Source organism: Poecilia latipinna, unplaced genomic scaffold, assembly GCF_001443285.1.
Source record: "Poecilia latipinna isolate Pla-1442-1.1 unplaced genomic scaffold, P_latipinna-1.0 Scaffold288, whole genome shotgun sequence".
NCBI lineage: Eukaryota > Metazoa > Chordata > Actinopteri > Cyprinodontiformes > Poeciliidae > Poecilia > Poecilia latipinna.
In genome coordinates this window covers 328,457-351,810 of record NW_015112904.1, presented here as the reverse complement: position 1 = coordinate 351,810, position 23,354 = coordinate 328,457, and the positions used below count along the sequence as shown (strand labels likewise).

Here is a 23,354-nt window from a genome sequence, read left to right as displayed (position 1 = left end):
ACACTTTGAGGACGTGACAGCAGCTGTGTCAGAGCTCAGAGGCAAACTACAGGACGTCCTGAGAGACACATGGACAAACATCTCACTGATGGTCACTGAGGTGGATGTTCTACTGTCAGAACCACAACCAGAACCAAAGAGCAGAGCTGGTTTCTTGAAATATTCATGTGAAATAACACTGGATCCAAACACAGCAAACACACGGCTGATTCTATCAGAGGAGAACAGGAAGGTGACATGGATGAAAGACCGTCAGTCTTATTCTAGTCATCCAGACAGATTCACTAATTGGTCTCAGGTTTTGAGTAGAGAGAGTCTGACTGGACGTTGTTACTGGGAGGTGGAGTGGAGCGGGTTCGTTTCTGTATCAGTCACATACAAGAATATCAGTAGAGCAGGAAGTGGGATTGAATGTTTCTTTGGATGTAATGACAAATCTTGGGCTTTAAATTGTAATGGTTCTAGATTTGGTCACAACAACATCTGGACCTCCATCTCAGGTCCAGTTTCCTCCAGACTAGGAGTGTACCTGGATCACACAGCAGGTCTTCTGTCCTTCTACAGCGTCTCTGAAATCATGACTCTCCTCCACAGAGTCCAGACCAGATTCACTCAGCCGCTACTGACTGGAGTTAGGATTGGGAATATTTTTGCACCTGGATCCTCTGCAGAGTTCATTAAACCCAACTAGATTTCCTCTTTTCTCTCTGATTGCTGATCAGGCTTCATGGTTCTGCTGTTTTGTTCTTTATTTCTCTAGTTAAAAGGAGTTCTCAGCCTCTGAGTTCCAGGAACCATTAATAATTTCTGCTGATGTTTTCTTTCATTCTTTTATGACATTGTATTGAAATTCAAAGGGGAAAATGAAACTAAATTGACCTTTAAGCTGATGCTGTTTTCTTCTCTATTCTTTAGATTTAGGTTAGAAAAATAAATGTTTATTGTTCTGTTTGGCTTTCTTCAATAAAACAACTTAATTACTGAAAAACGTGAAACACTTTCTCTTAATTTTTACAACAAACTGTGAGTTTTACGGTCTAAAGTGTAGAAACTTTTCTTTCAGATGCTGCAGAAGATCAGATTAAACCTGATGTTTACAGGAGCAACAATCTGACCTGAGTTAAAGTGGATTAAATCTTAGCTTTAAGATCAGGTTCTGGTCCTGGATCTGCTCCAGGAACCGGAATCAGTTGTCAGGACAACAATTTTGAAAAAATGACTCTTTACACTGACTTATATCACATCAAAACATTTTTTTACACCTGGACATCATTAAGTTTAGCAGAAAACAGACACATTCACCTCCACACATTACCCACTGTGAAACATGGTGGTGACAGCAGCATGCTGTGGGGATGCTTTTTTCACCAACAATCATCTAAAACTCTTTTAGTCTTGAAAAGCCTTGATGCTTTGATGGAGTTTCAGCTCCATCAAAGCTGAAACTCTGGATGTTTGGACAGAGATCCAAACATCCAGCCAGAGCTCCAATGAAATGGTTTAAGAGCAGCAAGAAAGAAGTCAGAGCTGCTGGATGGTTCCTTCAGTCTTTATCTGGACTAAAACTGGTCCAGTTCATGATCGCTACACTAACTAGAGGAGCAAAGCAGCTTGATGAATTCAAGATGAGCACAGCAAACAAGATTTCAAAGAGCTATTTTAACTTATATTTTATAATAATGATTTAAAAAATGGTCAGATGTTTTGATTAAGAAAATTATTATTCCAAATTTACCATGAATTTCTATTAGATTATTGTTGTAAGTATTATTGTTTTTTTTCTCCCCCTAATCTTCTTTTCAGAGTTTTTAGGCCCTCTATCGCCCTCTGGTGGCAGCTCGGTCACAATGTTCCAAAGCTCCAAATAAACAAATAAATTGCTGACTCAGACAAACATCTGCAGACAGGCTGGCTTTCATCACTGAGAAAAAATTAAATGTCATATTCCACTCTCCCTGACATCCTGTTACAGAGGCTTAAAAAAACATTCATACCTCTTGAACTTTTTCCATATTTTGTCTCACTAAAGATTCACCATGAGCCTATTGGCTGCATCTCTGATCAGAGCTCTCCTTGTTCAGCCTGGAAGTTTAGCTGAAGTTTGACTAGGCCTTTTCTTGGTAGGCTTAATGTTGTTCCATACTCTTTCCATTTCCAGATGATAGATTGAAAAGTGGGATGTTATATTTTTAATATTTCTCTGCTTTAAGGTTCTCCAGGTCTTTCGCTCTGACCCGTCTGCTGTGTTCCTTGGACTTCATGATGCTGTTTGCTCCTTGATAATCTCTGAACTTCTGAGGTGTCGCAGAGCAGCTGGATTTGTTCTGAGCTTAGATTACACATAAATGGACTCTGTTCAGTCAATAGCAACCATCAGGCAACTTCTCAGGGCAACTGGTTGCTCTCAGAGACAAGAAGGTTTAATACTGTTGCAGATGAATCAAAAGTATTTTATAACACTTTTTTGATCTTTCACATTAAAATTCCAATGAAATTATATGGTAACACTTTATTTGAAGGGGTGTGCATAAGACTGACATGACACAATCAAAAACATGACATAACACCTGTCATGAACATAAAGAAGTCTTTATGAATGTTCATGACAGTTGTCATGAAGTGTAATTCGGTAAATAATGACACTTTTACTGCGAAGTTGCTCTAAAAGTTGCATTGAAAGTCCATTAAAAATGCTAACTTTGCATTAAATTATCATAATTTACAAAATCATGCAAAGTTGGCACTTTTAAAGGACTTTTAATGCAGCTTTTAGAGCAACTTTGCATTAAAAGTGTCATTATTTACCGAATGACACTTCATGACAACTGTCATAAACATTCATAAAGACTTCTTTATGTTCATGATATGTCATGTTTTTGACTGTGTCATGTCAGTCTTATGCACACCCCTTCAAATAAAGTGTTACCAAATATATTTATGTTTGTGAGTGTAATTTGACAAATCATGGAAAAGTTCAAAGGGTGTGATCAGGAACAAATCCACAGCTGCCCTCAGTGCAGGGAGACGTTCACACCGAGGCCTGTGCTAAAGAAGAACACCATGCTAGCAGCTTTAGAGGAGCAGTTGAAGAAGACTGGACTCCAAGCTGCTGCTGCTGACCACTGCTATGCTGGACCTGAAGATGTGACCTGTGATTTCTGCACTGGGAGAAAACTGAAAGCCCTCAAGTCCTGTTTATTCTGTCTAGTTTTCTACTGTAAGAATCACCTTCAACCTCAACTTGATGTCCCTGGAATGAAGAAACACAAACTGCTTGTGTTTCTGCTTTAATCTGACATTAACTAACATCAAGTGATGCCGTTTTCTTCTAAATTCCTTAGATTTAGAACAGAAAAATTGCCTGTTGCTCTGTCTCATTGGCTTTCTTCAATAAAGCAGCTTGATTACTGGGAAATCTGCTATTATTACAATAAATTGTGAGATTTATTTGCAGATTTATCTGCAAAGAGCAGAAACATTTCCTTCAGATGGAAATTCTGCGTGAAATTGAAAAGCAAGATTATGTTTAGTTGATTAAAGATTCAACTTTATCAAGAGCTGCTCCTGTCTGAAAGGTTAGTAAGGTTTCTTGAGCTTTTGAATTTTTTAAATATGTGTCATCTCTTTAAGAAAACTTTGAGAAATTTACAAGAGGGGTTCAAACAGAGGAATGGGTGGATATTGGGCACATGAAAAATAAATCTTTATTCATTTTGACCATGTATAAAAAGTGTCTGAAAAAGAAACTTAGGAAGAACAGGAATAATACTCAGAGATGAAAACCAAGACTTTCATATTCAGCTGAAACTGCTTTTCCCAGTGCATTCATTATGCATTTCAGTCCAGAATGTGGGATGCAAATATGTCCATAAACATTTCCACATCTCATTTTTCTTTCAAGTCACAATTTCTGCACTTTTGTATACAGCCTGCACTTTGCTAATTAGGAGAAGCTTTTCTTTTTATCTGTAGAGAGAGTTTCATAACATGTAGATATCGCTCTCTGGATGAGGATGTTACTTTCTGGAGCAGTTTGTCCTCCTTTAAAGTCTACTGAATGGACCAGGAAGAGATATACTCAGAAGAGGAATTAACTTTAAGGGCCGTTATTTCTTATGTATTTACATGCGTCCAAGAAAACAGTTTTCGCAGTAAAAGTTTGTCCAATCAGAATATTGATATGTATATGTATAAGTACTGCATGATTGAGATCAGTGTTTGTGCACTGAGGCTTGGAGTTCAGGCCACACATTTCTAATGTGGTTTTATCAGGCCAGCTGATTTTGTTTCTCCTGGACTGACATGCTCTAAGGTGGCTTTTAGGAAGAAGTGGCTTCCATCTGGACGGTCACTATGCTATGATTGGAGAAAAATATTAGAATTGACTGACCTTTTTGATGTTTTTGTTTTTATGTGCACAAAGAAAGACTGAAACAGTTTTAGTGACTATTTGGACTCCTGGTCACCTCTCTGACCAAAGACCGTCTTTAATCACCATCAGTGGTTCCGGTGGTTTCCAACTTCTTTCATTTCCAAATGATGGAGACCAGAGCTATTCAGAAGGGAAAGGGTGAATCGTTTTGGTATCCCTCCCCAGATTTATGCTTTCATACACTATGTTCCTATCAAGATACAGAAAGCTGTCTAAAATTAATACATTGAAATTATATTATATACGTAAAAATTTGATCAACAAAAGCTTTGAAAACAACAGCCAGATAAGACAAACCACATTACCACTTAAAATTAAAATGACATAAAGGACAATAAATACATAAATAAAGTTTTGTTCTACACGTGTTGCGTCTTCTCCAACTTTCCATAGTTTCATTACTGTAGCGCTGCCTTCACAGTCCCGATTCGTAATCGCGTCGTTCTGCAACGAGATCTCGTGGCTACCAGCTCTGCCTCTCTCACTGCTCCACCAACTTGTCACCAAAGATGGCGATTTGCTGAGTGCTCATGGATACACACATTTGTCGGTTAGCTCCCATCTTACCCGAAACGCCAACTTTTAAAACAAACTAACTGCTTAGCGAAGCATCTGTTTCTCCATCGGAAGGAAATCTGACAGGACGTCAGCCGTCGCTACCATGCAGATCACGCTGAAAACACTGCAGCAGCAGACTATTCAGATTGAGATAGACCCCGAACAAACGGTGAGAGGCTATTTGCTAACTAGCGCAACTAACATTGCTAGCTGTATTACTTGTGTTTTAGTTTGCGGTGGACCATGCAGTTTTGAGTGGTTTGTATATTCGCGTAATTTCGGCAAAAGTGGGGCGTATTTACCGCACATTGGCAGCCCTCCTTAAATTCCGAAACAACGCGACACCTCAAATGCATTACGGGCTAACTTTAGCAGGCTAATGTTGCTACCGTTAGCTTGACAGCATACCAACAAAGTCCCTCCGACGCAGCCATTAATAAGTTATTTGACATTTTAAGTTTGTCGCCTGGGTATGAGGTGGTTGTTGCTCATTTTGTACCACGACTTGACGTAGTTTTTTACCCTGAATACCCAATACTTACAACATGAACTAGGGGGACGCTAATGCTAATGCTTATGACTCTGCCAATTATGATTAGCTGTACAGCTAGCACAGTGGGAAGCTGGCTCAGTTTAACATGCTCTCGAATGTGGGGTGTATCTTGTGAGTCAAATGCTGAACGACCAGTCGGCTTCTTTACTGTGATATTACTGAGAGTTATTCCTGTATTCGAACTTTATAGAATGAGACGCAGAGAAATGCTAAGCTACAACTCAAAACTAAAGTTTTTATTGGGCTAGGAAAAAAAGTCAGTCACTGCTAAGTCATTTCAGAAATGTAGTTGGGCTGTTTTGAACGAGGCTTTAGCTAGCTTTTCAGTTGCTCTCTTGTTTGAAATATTTTGGCACTAAGCAGAGTGCTTTGTAATCAAATGCTTTTCTACTTTTTCCACATTATAATACAGTGAGTGTAATTTTATTCAATTTTAAGGCAAATTAGTGCACAACTGTAAAGTGGGAGGAAAATTTATTGTTTTTATAGTTTTCAATTTTTTTTAGATGCAAATGTGTGGAAGGTTTTTATATTTGTATTTATTCTGATACATCTATGTCAGACTTTGTGTTCAGAATAATTTATTTTAATCTCAGCATAAAACCAGCTGTTCTGTGAAGCCTTGCTAGTTTGTTAGTGAACAAACGCCATCATGCAGAACATGGAGTACATTAGCACAGATAGAGCATAAAACAATATGTTAAGCTTTGAACAACTCATAATTTGCGGTTCAATCCATCATTCAAAAATAGAAATGGTATGACACAACTGCAAATCTGCCAAACTATTTCTGTAATCCTCAACTAACACACTAGTTGAGGAAGACATTTATCCAAGAAGCTCATGGTAACTCTGGAGGAGCAGCAGAGATCCAAAGCTCAGTTTTATTGACCAGCTTACTAGTCTCTTTGGACTTCATGAAAAACATTGTGTGGCTCAAACTAACAATGCCTGGTTGGGACGGGGTGCAGAGGTAGAGCGGGCGCCACATGTTGGCTACTAGGCGTCGACTCAGCCACTTATTTCCTGGCTGAATACTGAAAAATAAATGCCACTAGAGCCACAGAAAAATATTTTTACAAAACCTAACAACTTTACCACTTTAGTGCTAATCCTCATGAGCCTTTGTTCTGCAACTTTTAGATAAGTTACTGAATTACTTACAACTAATGTCCTAATTATTTGGCTCTTGTGTGCTGAAGCAAAGACACATGTGATGGGGCCAGGTACATGAGAGTCTGGATTTGACATGCGGGCGGAGGTTGACTTTCCAGCACGACAGCATATTTATGTTGGAACGGCCCAGTCAAAGTCCAGACCTAAATTACAATTGAGAAGGTATTGATTGAACAGGCGCCTTACAAATGCGTAAAATATTTTTTTTCCTGCAGTATCTGTTTTCTTCTACTCACACATAACCAGAATAAAACTCCATGAAAGTGTTTGAAATGTGACAGAATGAACTGCAGGTCAGATGTTCAGAGTCAACAGAAGAGTTTGGATCTGTGTCTGCGGTCATGTGTCACGTCCGCTCTCTTCCATCAGGTGAAGGCCTTGAAGGAGAAGATTGAGGCTGAACGGGGAAAGGACAACTTCCCCGTTTCTGGACAGAAGCTGATTTATGCCGGGAAAATCTTGCAAGATGACACGCCTATTAAAGACTACAAGATCGACGAGAAGAATTTTGTTGTAGTGATGGTGTCCAAGGTGAGATTAGGGATTAATTCAAGGCTGATGGTTCATTTCATGCTTCTTACAAAAGTTAGAAATGAACATGGATTTTCTGGACTAAAAGGCTGCTTTAGCACAGTGTTCCTGTACAATCTGAGATTATGAAATATAGCTCTAATTATTCTCCGGATTTTGATAATAATGGGTAAATGAGAAATGGCTTTTGGAAATTTTGTGGATTTTTTTTTTTTTTTTTTTTTGTAATGCAGTAGATTTTCCACAATGAGATTTCTGTAAAAAATTTTATTAATCAGCTGCCAGTGCTCTTGGTTGATCCAAAATGTTGTCACCAGACAGCAGAATGGTTTCCGCCCTCCCCACAGTGCCCAGGTCTCTGAATATGCTGTACCTCTTCCAGGTAGAAGTTTATGGAATATGACTGAACTCAAACATAATGACCTCCTGGTAGCTTCACGTTGATTCTTCTCAAATCCATGACAATTAATTTGTGTTTTTTCTTTCCTGCGTCTGTTTGAAACAAAACATTTGACGGTTCTGTGATCACACTCCAATACCTTCAACGTCCACTGCTGCATCCCTCTGAGAGACTTTTTGTTTTTAACTTTTGACTTTTTAGACTCAGCTATATCTCTATTTTTCTGGCCCATATTGCCTAAAAAAACCTTTCTAATAATTATACACACATTGATATATGATGTTGACCTATTTAGACCAAACCCTGCTTCATTACACAGATAGATATTAACTTCTGTGCTTAAGCTGACCCATTATATTTCCTTTAATCAGTTAGTATAGGCATATACTAACTGGCTATGCAAAACAAGTTCATGACCTTTTTTTTGTACAAAAATAATGATAATTTAGTCTTTGTTCTGCCTATTCTGAGCTCCTTTCAGAATGAGCTGTTTTAGGGCGTCTTTTCACTTTAAATCCAAATAAGTTGCTGCTGGCCACGCCCCCCTGCCCACAGCTCAACATTTACACTCACACGTGAAAATGGATGCAAACACATTATAAAAGCGGACATCTTTGAAAAGCAGAAGCGGAGCCTCCTGCACAACTAACAACGATGCAGCAATTGGTTTGTGGATGGCAAGTCAACAAAAAAACACTTGTCTTTTCCAGCAGCCATTGTGCAGCAGCTTCACTTGGGTTGCTAGGTGACTCGGCAATTAGGAGGTTTTTTTTTAATTATTATTTTTATTTTAAATGGCTCATTTTCAGACACCATGTAGCACCAATTTGTTTCCAAAAAACAGCTGTTTGTTTTTAAAAGCTTGGGCTGTTTTTAGAATCAACATGTATATTAAATGGAAAGCAAAAAAAACAAAAAGGCCAAAATGTGAATTTTGCAAAATAGTTTAATAGGTCACCTTGAATCAATGACGTTTTTCCCTGTTGGACTTAGAAAATGTTCCTTAAGATGATGACATGGTTAAACATCACCTGGTTGATAATTGTGTTCACAGTATAAAGGCTGTAGAAATCTGTTTATTTAGGGAACCTAGAGGTAAAACTACAATTCAAACACAATAAAGGCAGAATCTGCAAACAAACATGGAAAATTGTGGCAAAAGTTTTGATTTTGTGCTGTAAATTCTGTAAGAATCCTGTTACCACAACTCTGATCGTTCTCGTGAGTTAGTATGTTTTCTTTTAGTTTCAATTTAGTTTTCTAATATTTTTCTCTTTTGACTGTTTTTGAATTCATGAAAGGCTAAACCTGCAGCTCCAGCCTCACCGCCAGTCTCGGAAGCCCCCAAGCCGCCTGTGCAAGACTCTGGCTCCACCTCCACCCCCGCCCCGGCTACAAACCCCGCTCCGGCCCCGGCCCCGGCCCCTGCAGCTGTCCCCATTTCTTCAGAGGAGGTCAAACCGGAGCCCAACACGGCAGCCACAGAACCGCAGCAGCCAGCCAGGTACAGCTGATGTAGAGGAGAAACGGGAACCATTTCACATTTCATTTCATTATTAAAAGAACTAATTCAATTTCCATGACGTTCTGACAACGATATTGATTCCTACCATATTACCGTTCCACTCATGTTTAATATTAAAAGGCTGCAGGAGTTTCAGCTCAGCTGATAAATTGATCTGAAAAGTCTCTGGAACAAACTGGTTTAAATCAGTAATTTTCTGCTGAAGAAACTTTTATTTGTTCTTCATCTGTTTAAAAAAAGGTGAACCAGTGTTGTGTATGTGAAGCTAAGGAATCTAAAAGGGAATGGATCTACAGGAACAGTTTTATTTTAAGCAAATCAAAGTTGACTTTTTACATTCCACATTCAGACAGTAACTGCAGCCTGCTTTAGTTAAATGTTTTCTTTATTCTCGTTTTGTCTCTAGTCAAAAGTTGTTGTTTTTTTTTAATCTGCTGAACTGAAACGGAGCTTGTAATATTTTTTTAACAAGCTTATCATCTGTGTTTTAGCCATAACTAAAAATGCCAGTTTTATGTGTTTTTTGCTCATACAAAAAAAGCATTTGTTTCTTTTTAAAACATTTGAATTTGCTGAATTATTTCAATTAAAATGTTGAATTCTCCTCTTGCTAAATTTAGTTTAATAAAGTATCAGAGGCGCTTTCAGACATAAAATCACAGAGCACTATGCAATAAAAATCAACTTTAAGTTACACAAAGAAAAAATCAAGCATTTTAATTTGTCTTTAAAAAGAAAATCCTACTTTGTCTTGTAAGGAATGACAAAGTTAGAATCTTCTTTCTGCCATTAAGCTCAACTCTGCCTCTAAAATCTAATGGTTGTTGGTGTCTTGCAGCTCCAGTGGTGTCAGTCAGGGCCTGGATGCCTCCTCAACACTCGGTAGGTACCTCACCGCTTAACGCCACGCTGCGTACAGTAGCCGCTGCCGCTCATTCAGTCCAACAGCTTTCTGACCTTGTTATTGAAGGTATTGTCGCGCTGCTGCGTTTTTCTTTCCACATTGTCGGCCAGCAGCTGCTGCTGCTGTCAGTCGGGGGACTTTACAGGCTGCGCTGCGTTGCATGCCGCTTCTATGTTTAGAGGCTGACAACAGTGAGCCCTTCCTTGTTGTGGCGTCACAGAGAGTAATGAGGGGGATTCCTGTTTCATCCTCAGACCGAGAGGGGAAGCAGGTCCGTCACGCTGCCGGCCCACATTAATGCTGGGGACGACTTAACATGGAGTTTTCTGTTACGTTTTAGAAGTGGTGTTCTCATAGATTGACTGATATAAACCTTAAATATGTAAAGTGAATACAATTCTTTGCATTGCATATTTTTTTGTATAACAGTCTATTTAAAGCCCGGGTAAACAGTTGTTCTCCAAGAATCTTTGCTGTGAATGTAGCTTTTAAATGCAACATTTGTAGCTTCAGATTGACATCACACCTGATTGTGTTGCTGCTTTTGCTTTTGTGTTGCAAAAGCAGCACAAAAGCAGCACTTTTCAAACAGGAGTCTTGAAAAATGCTGAGATAGACCTTTAGAAAAAATCTATTTGCTGTAGAACTGAGTAAAAATCAAAGCATCTGACTTTCCGTTTCTGCCTGATTAGAAACAACTTCTGCCAACAACAGATCTGTAGTTTGTTAAAAAAAAAAATCAAATGTCAAAAGTATTCCTGTATTAATTTCTCAGAAAAGCTTTTGGTTTAATTTGGTTATGTCATTGTTAAGCATTTCAGTCCTTAGCTAACTTGGAGTTAAAATGTTGTCAGTTTCCAGTTCTTAAATATGTTATCCTTTATTTTTTAAATATCTGCAGCTGTGTGATTTCTTGCTAAGTATTAATTGTGTGATGAAACAAACCTCTTTGTGTCAGTAGGCAACTTTTCATCAGAGCTGACAGAAGTCACATACGGGGCACCACAGGGGTCCACCTTGGGCCCCTTCGATTTGATATCTATTCTCTCCTTTTAGCTCAAATTATAACAAGCAATATTAGTTACCATAGCTACGCCGATGATACACATCTCTATATTAGTGTCATCAACTCTATGCTCATTCAAATGTTGAATAGATGAACAAATCATCCATTTCATATCTAGAAATATGAAATCAATAATTCCCACTTGTGAATTTTCTGGTTTGTGTGTGTGTGAATTTTTTTTAAATCAAAGAAAAAAAAAACATTAAACTTTGACTGAAATCTAAGATGTAAAGAGCAAAGTTTAGTTGGAGTTCATATAATTTTAAGGCAGTTTTATTTCTGATATCAGTCAACAGTTCATTTTTGAAAGTATTTCAAGAGTTTTTGCTGACACATGCCTGCTGCCGTGGTTGATGCCAGTAAAACAGCCGTTGTGTCTGCAGTGACTGGAGCCGAGTACGAGGCCATGCTGACAGAGATCATGTCTATGGGCTACGAGAGGGAGCGAGTGGTCGCTGCACTACGGGCCAGCTTCAACAACCCTCACAGAGCGGTGGAGTACCTCCTCACTGTACGCCTCACACACACACACACACACACACACACACACATACTGAACTACTCTTACCATTTTAGGAAGAACTCCAGATTGGTCAGAATGTGAGTTTTTTTTTCCTGACCGTGTTAGCAGTTCAGAGGTCAGAATCGATCTGGACTGTGGATTCTGACCTCTTTGTTCTAATTTATCGTCGGGTGTTTGAGTGTCTCCAACCAGAATCCAGGAAGTGTGCAGCTGTGTGTGTGTGATAGATGTGCATTGTTTGGTTCCCAGGGTATCCCCAGCAGCCCGGTTCAGGAGAGCAACCCACCGGCCCAGGCCCCCACATCTGGCCCCACGGAGCCTCCGTCTCTAGCAGAAGGTACGATGCAGCTCTTTGTCTTTAGACTGAGAAACAAAACTCATTTCTGTTGTTTATCTGTATGGTGGGTTTAAAAGAAAACATATTTCTGCTTGAAATGTGAGAGCCAGCCTTTAGGTGTGAGCTTATAATGCTCAGTGCTCCGGTTGGTTTTCCAGGAAACCCTGAGGAAGCCCATCAGTTTGCTTTAACAGATGGATGACGCTGCTGTGGATCTATAATACAGGAAGAACCAAATAGTTCTGATGAGGAAAGCTTTGGGTTTATAGGAAACGCTGTTAGAAAACGTGTGTTTCTGTTCATGTCCTGATGTTTTAGCTGGTAAATCCTGTAAATTTCAACACACTAATAATAATTTTGACTTTGTTGGGTCTAGAAGAGACAGTTTATCCACTAGCTAAGCATACTGATTCATCAGAAATCTTATAATAATGCATTTTATTTGTATAATGCTTTTCTAAACAGACAATTTAGAGAAATCAAGTAACTCCAAACCATAAAAAGGAGAACATGTAAATATTTTAAAAAATCTGAAATAAAAAATAGAAATAACAAAAGTGATGCAGTACGACAGTGAACCATATAAAGTCTTGGACTCTGCTTGTGCTGCTCCATTTGCTGATTTGAAGTCAGAACTCGGATCTGGGAATGACATTAAAAATAAATTGGCAACGTTCCAACTCCATGGAGATTTCTGACTTGTTTTGCCCAGTGGCCATGGCAACAACTGTTAACAAGATATATTTCTTTATTTTAAACTTAGGTGTGTGGCCTTGTATTTGTTACATTTTAAGGACTAGAAGAGTTCCAGTCTATTTTCACTACTGATCCAGATATTGCAGCTGTGAGTGTTGACCAGTACTATACAGAAAAATGTTGTTGTTTTTTCAAAGAATGTTGGCATGGCAACCCTGGCAGTGTGTGATCTACTCGTCCTTGTTGTCCAGGGCTGTTGGATCGTTCATATTTTCCTGTTTTGACGTTTCTCAGCGGTTGCTTGGTTGTGTTGTGTGTGTGTGTGTGTTGTGTGTGTGGCCCAGCAGGTGAGAACCCACTAGCATTCCTGAGAACCCAGCCGCAGTTCCTGCACATGAGGCAGGCCATCCAGCAGAACCCGGCTCTGCTCCCAGCACTCCTGCAGCAACTGGGCCGAGAGAACCCACAACTTCTACAGGTAACCCCCTCATGCTGGGGTCTAAAGGACACACACACCAGTGTGTTTTATTGTGTGTGAAGTGGAAGGAAAATGATGCATCCTGTTTTGTATTGATACCCTAAAATAAAATCAGTCTAAATATCTCCTAAAGCCAAGAAACCAAATTAACTTAAATTTGTCAAAGTTTGCTTGATGTGCCTTTTCTTTTTGGCAACATTTTAGAATTTCAAAATCCACATGGTAATCGAGTAGAACGACTAACAAAAGGACTCAGATGAAATTGGAAGTAACTCCGCCTCTTTCTGTCGGCAGCAAATCAGCCAACATCAGGAGCTGTTCATCCAGATGCTGAACGAGCCGGTGGGAGAAGGAGGCGACGCCCCGGAGGTCGGCGAGATGGGGGCGGCGGGTGAAGAGGGCGCGCCCGTCAACTACATCCAGGTCACACCACAGGAGAAGGAAGCCATCGAAAGGGTGAGTCTGATGGGGAAACCAGGAACGCACCGACTGCAGGCCACTGGCCGAGCACCACGTCACAAATGTTTCTGGATGATAAATTGTACCAGAAGTTATTGCGATAAGCGATAATATTGTTGTTGTGAAACCATTTTAAAGTGACCTATTGGAGACTAAGAACACATTCTCAAAGATCAATGAACTTTAAATTCTGGTGAACATTTTATACTGGAACTGGAAACATTTTAAATATCTGAAATAAACAAAACAACAGAAACAACAAATGAAATGAATTATGAAGTTCAAATTGTCCTCCAAAGAAAAGTGCTATTTGAGGCCAAAGCACCAGACTAAAGACTTTCGTCATGTAGTTTTTAGTCGAAAGTGAGAAAAGAGAAAAACAATAAATCATCTATACCATTAATTGATTTATTGCTTATTGCAACAGGCCTACCGATAACAAATCTTTAAAAAAGCCTCACCATCAATTCCACTTTTGGCCAATACCAATTTTTGTTCTTTTTTTTTTTTTCTGTCTGAGAAGTCACAGTCGGTAACAGACCTTTACAGAGGTAGATAAAATCTGCTTCACATGCAAACTTGTGTCAACCAATTTTCCAAAATGAAGGAAATCGGCAGATTCCTCGTTAAAAACACCAAATCCCATATTGCACTGCTGCTTCCTGGTGCTAACCCCGCCTCCCCCTCTGTCTCCTCTCCACTCCAGTTAAAAGCTCTGGGTTTCCCCGAGGCGCTGGTCATCCAGGCCTACTTCGCCTGCGAGAAGAACGAGAACCTGGCAGCCAACTTTCTCCTCAACCAGGGACTGGAAGACGACTGAACGGGAGCAGAGCTCTGCCCCCTCCCACCCCCCAACACCACCACCACCACCACCCCCCTCCTGCCCCACCCATCCCACCGCTCCCCCCTTCCTCAGCTCAACATAAAGACTGCACCCCCTGATCTTACTGTACAACCTCAGCTCAAGCAGACAGGAGGGGGAGGGGAGGCTGGTTGGGGGGTGGGGGGTTAAGTGCAGGAAAGTCAGATTATGGGAGTAGTGGGGGGGAGGGGGGAGAAAAGTGTGGAAGAATGATGAAATCCACGTGAATTCCAATGGAATGAGTGGGGTCAGCTTAGGGGAGATCTGTAATTTGATTTTAGGTGCGCTTTGTGAACATTAGGGGGTGGAGTGGGGGGGCGGAGGTGGTGGTGGGGTTGTGTGTGTGGGGTTGCGTGCTCATGTCTGCGTGTGTGAGAGTACGTGTCTGTCTGTATGCCTGTGCAAGATGGATGCGACACAGTTAGGCTGAAGAAGAAAAAACCCAACAACGTAATCAATCTGGCATCCTCTAAGGTCGTTAATGCTGTAGCTCGGTCGGTCGGTCGGTCGGTCGGTTGGACGGACGTGCTGCGACCACATCATCAGCGTGTGTAAAAAAAAGAAAAGAAAAAAAAAACAAAAAACAAACTGCTTTGTGTGTACCTCTGTAAGCCTCACGTCCGACAATGAAATTAGAAGAAGTGACGGACTGGACTGTGCTGCCCTTTTATTTTTTTTATTTTTAATTTTTAACATTTTTTTTTCTACATCTCTCTGTCTCTCTCTGTCTCTCAACATGTTTCTGGGGTCATGAAGTCAAAACAGGAACAAAACCATCACAGAACGGGATCTTTAATAATCAGTTGAACTCCTGAGCGTCTGAGCGTGATGTGAAGACGAGTCTGACTCTTCATCACATCTAAAACTGCTTTCTGTTCCTGGTTCCTTATGACACTACATATTAAATACTGACTGCACACGCTACTCTCCTCCGACAGCTGTGGTTTCATTCTGAGCACAACATTATGATCAAACATTATTAATGACGGCAACTTGATCCAAAAACGGACATTTGATCAGAAACGGAACAACCTGCGCGTCTCAGCTGGGCCTGGGGCGACGTGGAGCAAAACTCCATGGATCATCAAGAACACCGTTATAGAAACGGCTTGTGATTTAAAAAAAAAAAAGATTGGTCAAATCGAACTTATTGCAATAGTTTTATGAAAATTCACTCTTTGTATTCAGATCTTATTGGGAGTACACCCATCAGGATGTGCTCCAGGATATTTGAATGCATCAGCAAACGAAAGAATTGCAAAATTTAAATATTCATATTCATGCCTCTAATGTTGACCTAACTTTTAGTTTTATACCTTAAGAACTTGCTGCTTGTTTCTAGACTGCATTTAATCAGCGGTGTAGAAAACTGGCAGATTTCATTGACCTGCCGATCAAAGGAAAACCGTCACCTCAGATCTTTTTATTCAGGATTTAGCGACAAACATGCTAAGATTAGCTGGATAATTAGGCTGTCTCTGGTTAATTAGCCTGGATTCAGCTGATTTTACTCTGCAACTATTGTTAGTAATACAAAAAGCTTTACCTGAACAGGAGTGATGGATGACCCTTTGATTCCAGGCCATGTCCATGTTTTCATCCAGGCATTTCTTCAGCCACCTTACTAGCATTTTGTAGTAAGCTTTAAATTATAGAACAGCAAAATGAACCTTTTTGTTGTTTTTTCAGCCTTGATTCTAACAGCCTGTGCCCAGTTTGACCGCATGAAGTTTTCCCTAAGAGAACCGTTAACCAGTGTAGGACGATCCTGCTCTAAACTTCCTCCTTCAGTATCTAGACTCTGACAGCTCCAGGCTTTGGACTGAGGGTATTGCGTAACTCCCCATAGGCTGTTTCAGCCGTACTCTTTAAATTCTATGGTTTTATTTTTGACCCGGATCACGAAAGAACTGGTTGTCGCTTTTAAAGTGGGATAAGTGCAGGAACGCTCTCTGTCGTACCATCATGAAGGTTTGGAGAACCTTTAGGTTCTGTTCTTCCACTGAGCGATAAGGACTGTCTGTAAGAAACGTATTATAGTTTTACTTTTATTTTTGAAGACTTTCTCACCAATGGGATTTCCAATCAAGATCCGATCCCAACCCGACCATCAGTGAGCGAGTTGGGACTTGGAACCCTCTTTTTTTTTTTTTTCAGAACATGAAATATTCACGCTAACGTTCTTATTGTAGATATCTAAGCATGAAGGACAAGGCCCTGGTTTATTTTATGGGGTTCATGAAAAGATGCTGTTACCGGTAACACAAGTGCATTCTCTGTGTGTGTGCGTGTGTGTGCGTGTGCGCATGTGTGTATGTGTGTGAAGGCAGCCTGTACTGATTGTTGTCCTACAGCATCAACATGATCTTAGACTATGCTGTGCTACATTAAATATCAGCAGTCTTTCAGCTCCCTGACTCTGTGCCTTCACATCATTGTCATCCTCGTCTCACTGATTAAACAGATGCAGCTCAATTAGGATTTCATCCAGCTTGGGTTTACTTCACTAATTCAGTTGTGAAAGGAAAACTATTTAAATTTGCAGCACAATAAAAATATTTTAATTGCATACATTCTGATGATTGTTTCACAACTCGGAACCCAAAATTCAAACACTGGAAATTAGAATTAATAAAACATTCAAAGGTTTTGACTCCAGAAGGTGTACTGTATAGGTTTGACACAGACCTTTTCATTTAGTACAGCAAGACTTTTTACAGATAAATATCTTCTGTAGCTTTGGAATAATTGGAACCACAAACAGCGACCTACTTTTACACGAACTGAAATCTTTCAGGCCAGATAAGGAAATTATCCACCACAAGAAGTTAAAAATCTCTTATAACACCATCATGCAAAACCTTTACATATGTATCTACAACAATGTAAAAGATTACTTTGTTTTTGAGCAGATCAAATAAAAAAGGCACATGAAGTTTTTAAAATACTTTGTTCTGGTCCAAACTGATTTCATCTCAATGATTTTGGTCCTCAAGGCAAACAGAACAGCACTGGTGTGTACACTCTGGGATCCTTTTGGGTGGATTGCTGCATCAGTGCAGTGTGACGTGGACGTGATACGACGGTGGTTATGAAGGCATTTCTAAGGTTTTGGGATGCTATCAAACCAAGGTGAGAGCCATCATTATCTCTATCTGAAGGAAGGATGCAGCCCTGGTGAACATTCCCATGAAGACGGGGATCCGATGTTATTCCAAGAGTGCATCGACCCTCCAACCAGGAGGTCACCAAACCACCCAGAATATCTCAATCTCTGCAGGTCTAGTCATATTTTAACTGTAGTAAAGAGACAGTTAAAGACCTCTAGTAGAAAGTTTAAAGGCCAGAACCACTGCTGACCCAAAACAACAAAGGCCCATCTCACATGATCTAAAAACGGCATATTGATGATGAGCCCCAAGAATTAAGAAAAAACAGATACAAGCGTGGTGGCCTGCCAGGCTAAGCACTATTTAATTTAACAGGTTTATTTAATACACCAGTTACAGCAATAGCATGGGTTAAGATATGCTAGTTAAAAGTTACATGCTATGTTAGGTAAAAGTGATTTCACTTTTTAAATTGAATTAAAGTTGTCTACCACTCTTGTCTTTAAAGAAGGCAATTTAGTTGGGTGATTTGTTGAAGCGCTCCAAGAATGAAGGAACTGATGCGACTGTGTGTGAGGTGCTTTAAAAAGAAAAAAAACCTCAGCCACACTGTGGTGCCCATCATCTGGAAATCTTTCCACCACTGTTCCAGACAGAGTAAAGAGCCAGTAGACCAGGGGTTACAGTCAAGAACATCCTTTTATTCAATCAGGTAAAGGCATTGCTCTTTTCAAACTGCTTTTTATTATTATTATGGAAAAGAAACTGTAATTAACACATGCATTTCACCACGGGCTCTGGGAGGGGGCCTGTGAGGATGGGCTGCTGCTCTGTAGAAAGGATGGGGGAGAAGAGAGGGGCGCTCTGTGCTGGAACTGGGTAAGAAGTGAAAGGATAACCAGGCGGGTTGGAGTCGCTAACCGCTAATCTGAGCCCAACAGAACATGTTGAAAACGAGGTGTGTAAAACGATAAAAACAAAAACGGTGGATGGTTAGTGCTGCTGCAGAGGCAGATTCTCCAGACACACTCCTAAAAAAAACACACACATGTACACTGCTCTCTGCAATATGAGTCTCTCTGAAATGGCTTCTTGTTGATGGCATGGTTAATTGTTTCATTAGCTTGATTGCAAAAAAAAAAAGATCACAAAGTGCCAGGTTTAGGAACCAGAAAACTCCAAGCTGATAAATCCTGTAGCAACTGTGCTAATTGGGCTAAATGTGAACCTTTCAGGCTCTGACTTCATCAGTTGTGATGTTTTTCTAGAATCTTCTTCAGTTAAGCTACAGCTAAACATCTACTTTTAGCGCTCTTCTGAAGGAATGCTGAAATATCTACAAGTATCAGGAACATCGATTATAAACACTTTGCTTTTCTTCCAGAGTTGGACTCTAATCGAAGTTGATAAAATTCTACAAAGCTGGTGCTTTTTCCTAATTGTTGTAATACTAAAGTCAGTAAGAAATGCCGTTTTATATTATTGTGTTTGAAAAACTGAATGAACATGATCACAAAGGGACATTCTACTGGTTTAATCAGACATTGAGATGCTCTGATGAATAGTTCAAATCTCAAACTTTAAATACATTTAACTTATGTGCAGCTTTGGACTCCAGGAGATCTCACACTTTTCTACCTCTAGAGGCATTAATGTTGTATTTTGAACTTTAGAGTCAGAAAATCTGACTTCAAAATACAGACAGACAATTTCCAAAAACCCAAATCACGACACTATACTATTCCCTAATAATTGTAAGACATTGTTTTTATTGGAGCATGTTACCATTCCAGCTCCTTAGTTAAGTTTTTTTTTCTTTTTAATAGTGAGATAAATGTAGAAAACTGGTAATCACGGCTGTTTGTTGCCATTGTCTCTCATACGTGCAAAGTAAGCTGTTCATTTCTTAGCTTTTCAAATATTTGTTGGCCAAGTCTGTATTGCACTTGAAAATGTGTCTAAAAATCATGATTTTCCAATCATGAACGGAGGCGGGACAAAAAATACCAGTAAAATATTTGCATTAATGTGAGCAGAGCCTTATCATTTCTTGGTCTCACACTCCCATTATTCTAAACATTTCCCTACGATGGGCAGACACAAAAACAAAGACCCCCCCCCCCCCGCAATCTCTGTTAGCAGTCCCACTGGTTATCACAGCTGTGTGTTCTTACCCCTCCACACCGAAACGGCCCCCTCTCGTCGGCCCCAAACCCCCCATGTCCTCGGCCCAGCCCAGAGCCTCGTGGTGTAACTTGTTCACTTACATTAGCTGTTGAATGGAGAAGCTGGAGAAGATGGGTATGGTAATACAATGTGAAGCGTACAGACAAGGATAACATGTGAGCTAATTGCATTCTGCTCAGACAAAAACAAAACAAAACAAAAAAAAAATCTTTGCGTATTCTTTTTTTTACATTTTTCATTTTTTTTAAACCGCGCTGTAGAGAGAATAGGGAGGAAAGAAAGTTGAGGGGAGAGAGAGAGAGAAGGATACGCAGCTACAGACTACTCCAGTGTCCAAGATAAACAGACGACAAGATACAGAGGAAGAGAAGCAAGACGGAGATTTTTTTTAGACTTTTTTTTTCAGCTTTTCTATAGTATTGAACAATAAAAAGAGCAACTAAATCACACCAATTTCCTTTAGTACTATGTATACTGCTTGAAAAACTTCAAGAAGAAGAAGAAGAAGAGAAAGATATAGAAATATGAGGGAGGGACTTATTTTCTTTTGAGATGGGCACTCAGGAATACAAGATGGAATCTGTGAACAAAAGGCACTTTTTAGGGACAACCTTTAAAGATGCTCTGAGTCTATAACACTACGTCACCAAACAAATATTTATCATCATTTACAGCTGGTGGGTGTTTGGGGGAGGGGGACTTGGAGGGCAGGGGGGGGGGCTTTTGGGTAAACAGGGTTCGAGTTGCCGCTGACTCAGATGACTACAACCCCGCTGGCCGAAAACGGAGGAAACCCTGGAAGTGAGTCACAAACGAAGACGTCATTTACAGCATGTTTATGTTTTTGTCGCTCTTGTCGTTCAGGAACAGGAATCCAGACTCGTGCATCTCCCGGAATATTGGGAAGATCTTGTCTTTGTTCCACGTTAGGATCACTGGTAGGTAGGATAGAGTCCGCAGGAAACAAATGACAATTTTTTACAAGCTTTTTTTGTTTTTTTTACAAGAGGATGTGTGTTTTCTCTCTGCTGTGTTGTAAAGGTTTGGGAGAGGAAAAATGCCTTTTGTTACAACAACCTTTTCGTACAATGAACACCCCCCTTCCCTCTCCCCGGTAAATACAAAGAAATAGAGTAATGCATGATTTCCTAAAAATTAGTTCTTATGATAACACTTAATTTTGTTTATTATTATTTATGTATAATAGAGACTGAATGTACTTTATTCTTTTACGAAAGCACCAGTTTTCATAATGATATATATTTTACGAGCTGCGAAATTGTTCCTTTAACTCCCATCAATAAAAATGAATTTCTTTTCTTGAAAAAGTGATAAAAGGAAACAATGGAAAAAAAAAAGAAAATTAAAACAATGTCCCCCAAACTTTTTTTTTCTTTCTCATTTTTTTTTTTTTATCTTACCGCTCGTGTATTTAGAGTCCCGGAGCACGTGGACTTGAAAAACAAACGAACAAACAGGAAAAAAAAAAAAATCTTAAGAGGGTTTCCCTCCATTTTTCTTTTTTTTTGCATGACACCCTCAAACATTCTCTAACAAACACAATTCCTCTACCAAGGCATTGCACATGGCTCAATCAACATACATCATTTAGTTTCAAGAACAATACTTCCCATCGAAACAATAAAGAAAAACAAATCTGTTCGTTTAAGTTTTAATCCTTATCTACGTTAGCCGATACTCTACGTTTCTACCGATGGGTCTGCGATGGATTTCCGATGGTCGTGGGCTTCGACTCTGCTCCGATTAGCGATTTCCAGATGCATCCTATGACTGTGCGATGTATGCCATGCTTCAAAAAATAACTAGACTGCCACAGAGCTTATCTTGCAAACTAAAAGGAAAAAAAAGTATATATCTATAAATATATATAAAAGTGTATTATATATAAAGATGCTTGAGATTATCTAGTGAGCTGTCATTGTTTTTTTTTCTCCATTCCCTCCTGACATTTTTTTTTATTTTTTATTTTAATTACCATTCACTATAGCTTATATGTGAGAAAAAACAACCTGAATTCATGTTTGACAAATTGCATAATGGGAATACAGAGGCACTTTCTTTGATTCGAAAAGAAATCAGCCTACCGCCTTCGTCCAGCCGACCCAGTCCTCTCTATGAAGCGGGTGAGAGGTCGCCGGTCAGCTCGGCCGACTACGACTGCTTTCCCTGCGGTGAAGGAACACGGCCAGGCAGTCCAGTTATTTTGTGAGGTTGAATGGGCGTTCGGACTCAACGTGGGAGAACGTGCTGCGCGGGGGGGTTTTATGTAGAAAAAGAAAAAAAACAACGTGACTGAAAGCGAAAAGGCCTCCACAGATTGTCTCGATTTAAGACTTCCCTTTGAAATCTGTCGTGCGTGGCGTCGTTGGGAGGATTGGGGGGGCGATGTGATTAATACTGAACGGTTGTCATGAGTCGGATTTAAAATGTGACACGCTAAGTAGTGATCCATCTACCGTCATGCTTACAAAAACATTTTTTGACTTATGCGATTGGCTGGCATGATTGTATCAGTGCAGTTATTTGATCTATAAGGGCTCTTCCATTTAAAATGGCTTCGGGGAGGAGCGGGGAGTGCTGGTGTGTGTGAGAGTGCATGCATTTGCGTGGGGCGTAACCGTGACAACTATTAAATTTTACTGTCACAGGCAGTTGACAGACAAACTGGTACAACATACGTTTGACTCTTGACCTCGTAGGCCTCCGTTAAAACAACAAAATAAAGTCAGAAATGTGGCAATCATTTTTCTCCACAGTGTGGCCCCCTCAGCTCTTGGAGCAGCAGCCTATCTGGGAGTGTAAACAACAGGATAAACTTACAAATTGTAATTTTTTTTAATATACTCAACTAGATTGAGATCTCAGAGTGTTTTTGTTGTTGTCTAACTGGTTCAGCTCATCTGTCTCCAGGAATAATAAAATTAAAAAAAATCCTGTGATTGTCAAAACCCCACTCATTTTTTTTTTCCTACAGTAAAGGGCCTCCTGGTAGAAGAACAATTAAATCATGTCAATAAAACAATTATTGGGGATAATATGCTTCTTTGATTGCTGGATGAGAAAACTGGTAACATTAATAGGAAGCTATAGCTGGCAGCTGTTAGATCAGCAAACATCTAATCTAGTTGTATGTGAACCGATTTCCTCAATCACACACAAAAGATTAAGAGTGTCCCTTTTACTTTCCACAAAATTAACTCAAATCCAAATTAGAGGATACTGATTGTTTTTAAGTGACATCCTGCGTTGACATCTTCGTTTGTTCCAGAGGCCGAAGCTAATATGTTTAGGACGGGCTAGGATCATAATCAGATCTTTATAAAAATGATTATCTCCACCACATTGGTTTAAAAATATCGTAGACACTGGATCGTTTTCAGAAAGCCTTTCATCCACACCAAATCCCACAGTGAGCGTTGTTTTAAACATGCCAAACACACAGGGGGCAGCGTAGCGCAAAGCTCAAAACTATGTCAGCCGACCAGAATCCATCCAAACAAAAACGACTTCTGGTTATTAATTAAACATGGCGCCAG

General features: G+C 39.8%; 1 protein-coding gene and 1 pseudogene across 2 annotated transcripts; both read left to right on the top strand.

The window, feature by feature from the left end:
- The window catches only part of LOC106948450 (E3 ubiquitin/ISG15 ligase TRIM25-like), a 9,440-nt pseudogene extending 4,424 nt beyond the window's left edge, over positions 1 to 5,016 (top strand).
- Positions 4,917 to 16,910, top strand: rad23aa (RAD23 homolog A, nucleotide excision repair protein a). Of its 2 annotated transcripts, none has more exons than XM_015034135.1 (9): positions 4,917 to 5,159; positions 7,089 to 7,250; positions 8,952 to 9,154; positions 10,014 to 10,057; positions 11,529 to 11,656; positions 11,918 to 12,005; positions 13,049 to 13,179; positions 13,474 to 13,635; positions 14,345 to 16,908. In XM_015034135.1, the coding sequence occupies exons 1-9, from the start codon at positions 5,094 to 5,096 to the stop codon at positions 14,456 to 14,458; spliced, it is 1,098 nt and encodes a 365-aa protein (XP_014889621.1). In that variant the 5' UTR covers positions 4,917 to 5,093; the 3' UTR covers positions 14,459 to 16,908. The 2 variants fall into 2 exon arrangements, with proteins under 2 accessions (XP_014889621.1, XP_014889622.1); XM_015034136.1 differs by lacking the exon at positions 4,917 to 5,159 and adding an exon at positions 6,994 to 7,012 and having other exon boundaries at positions 14,345 to 16,910.
- The last annotated feature ends 6,444 nt before the right edge of the window (positions 16,911 to 23,354 follow it).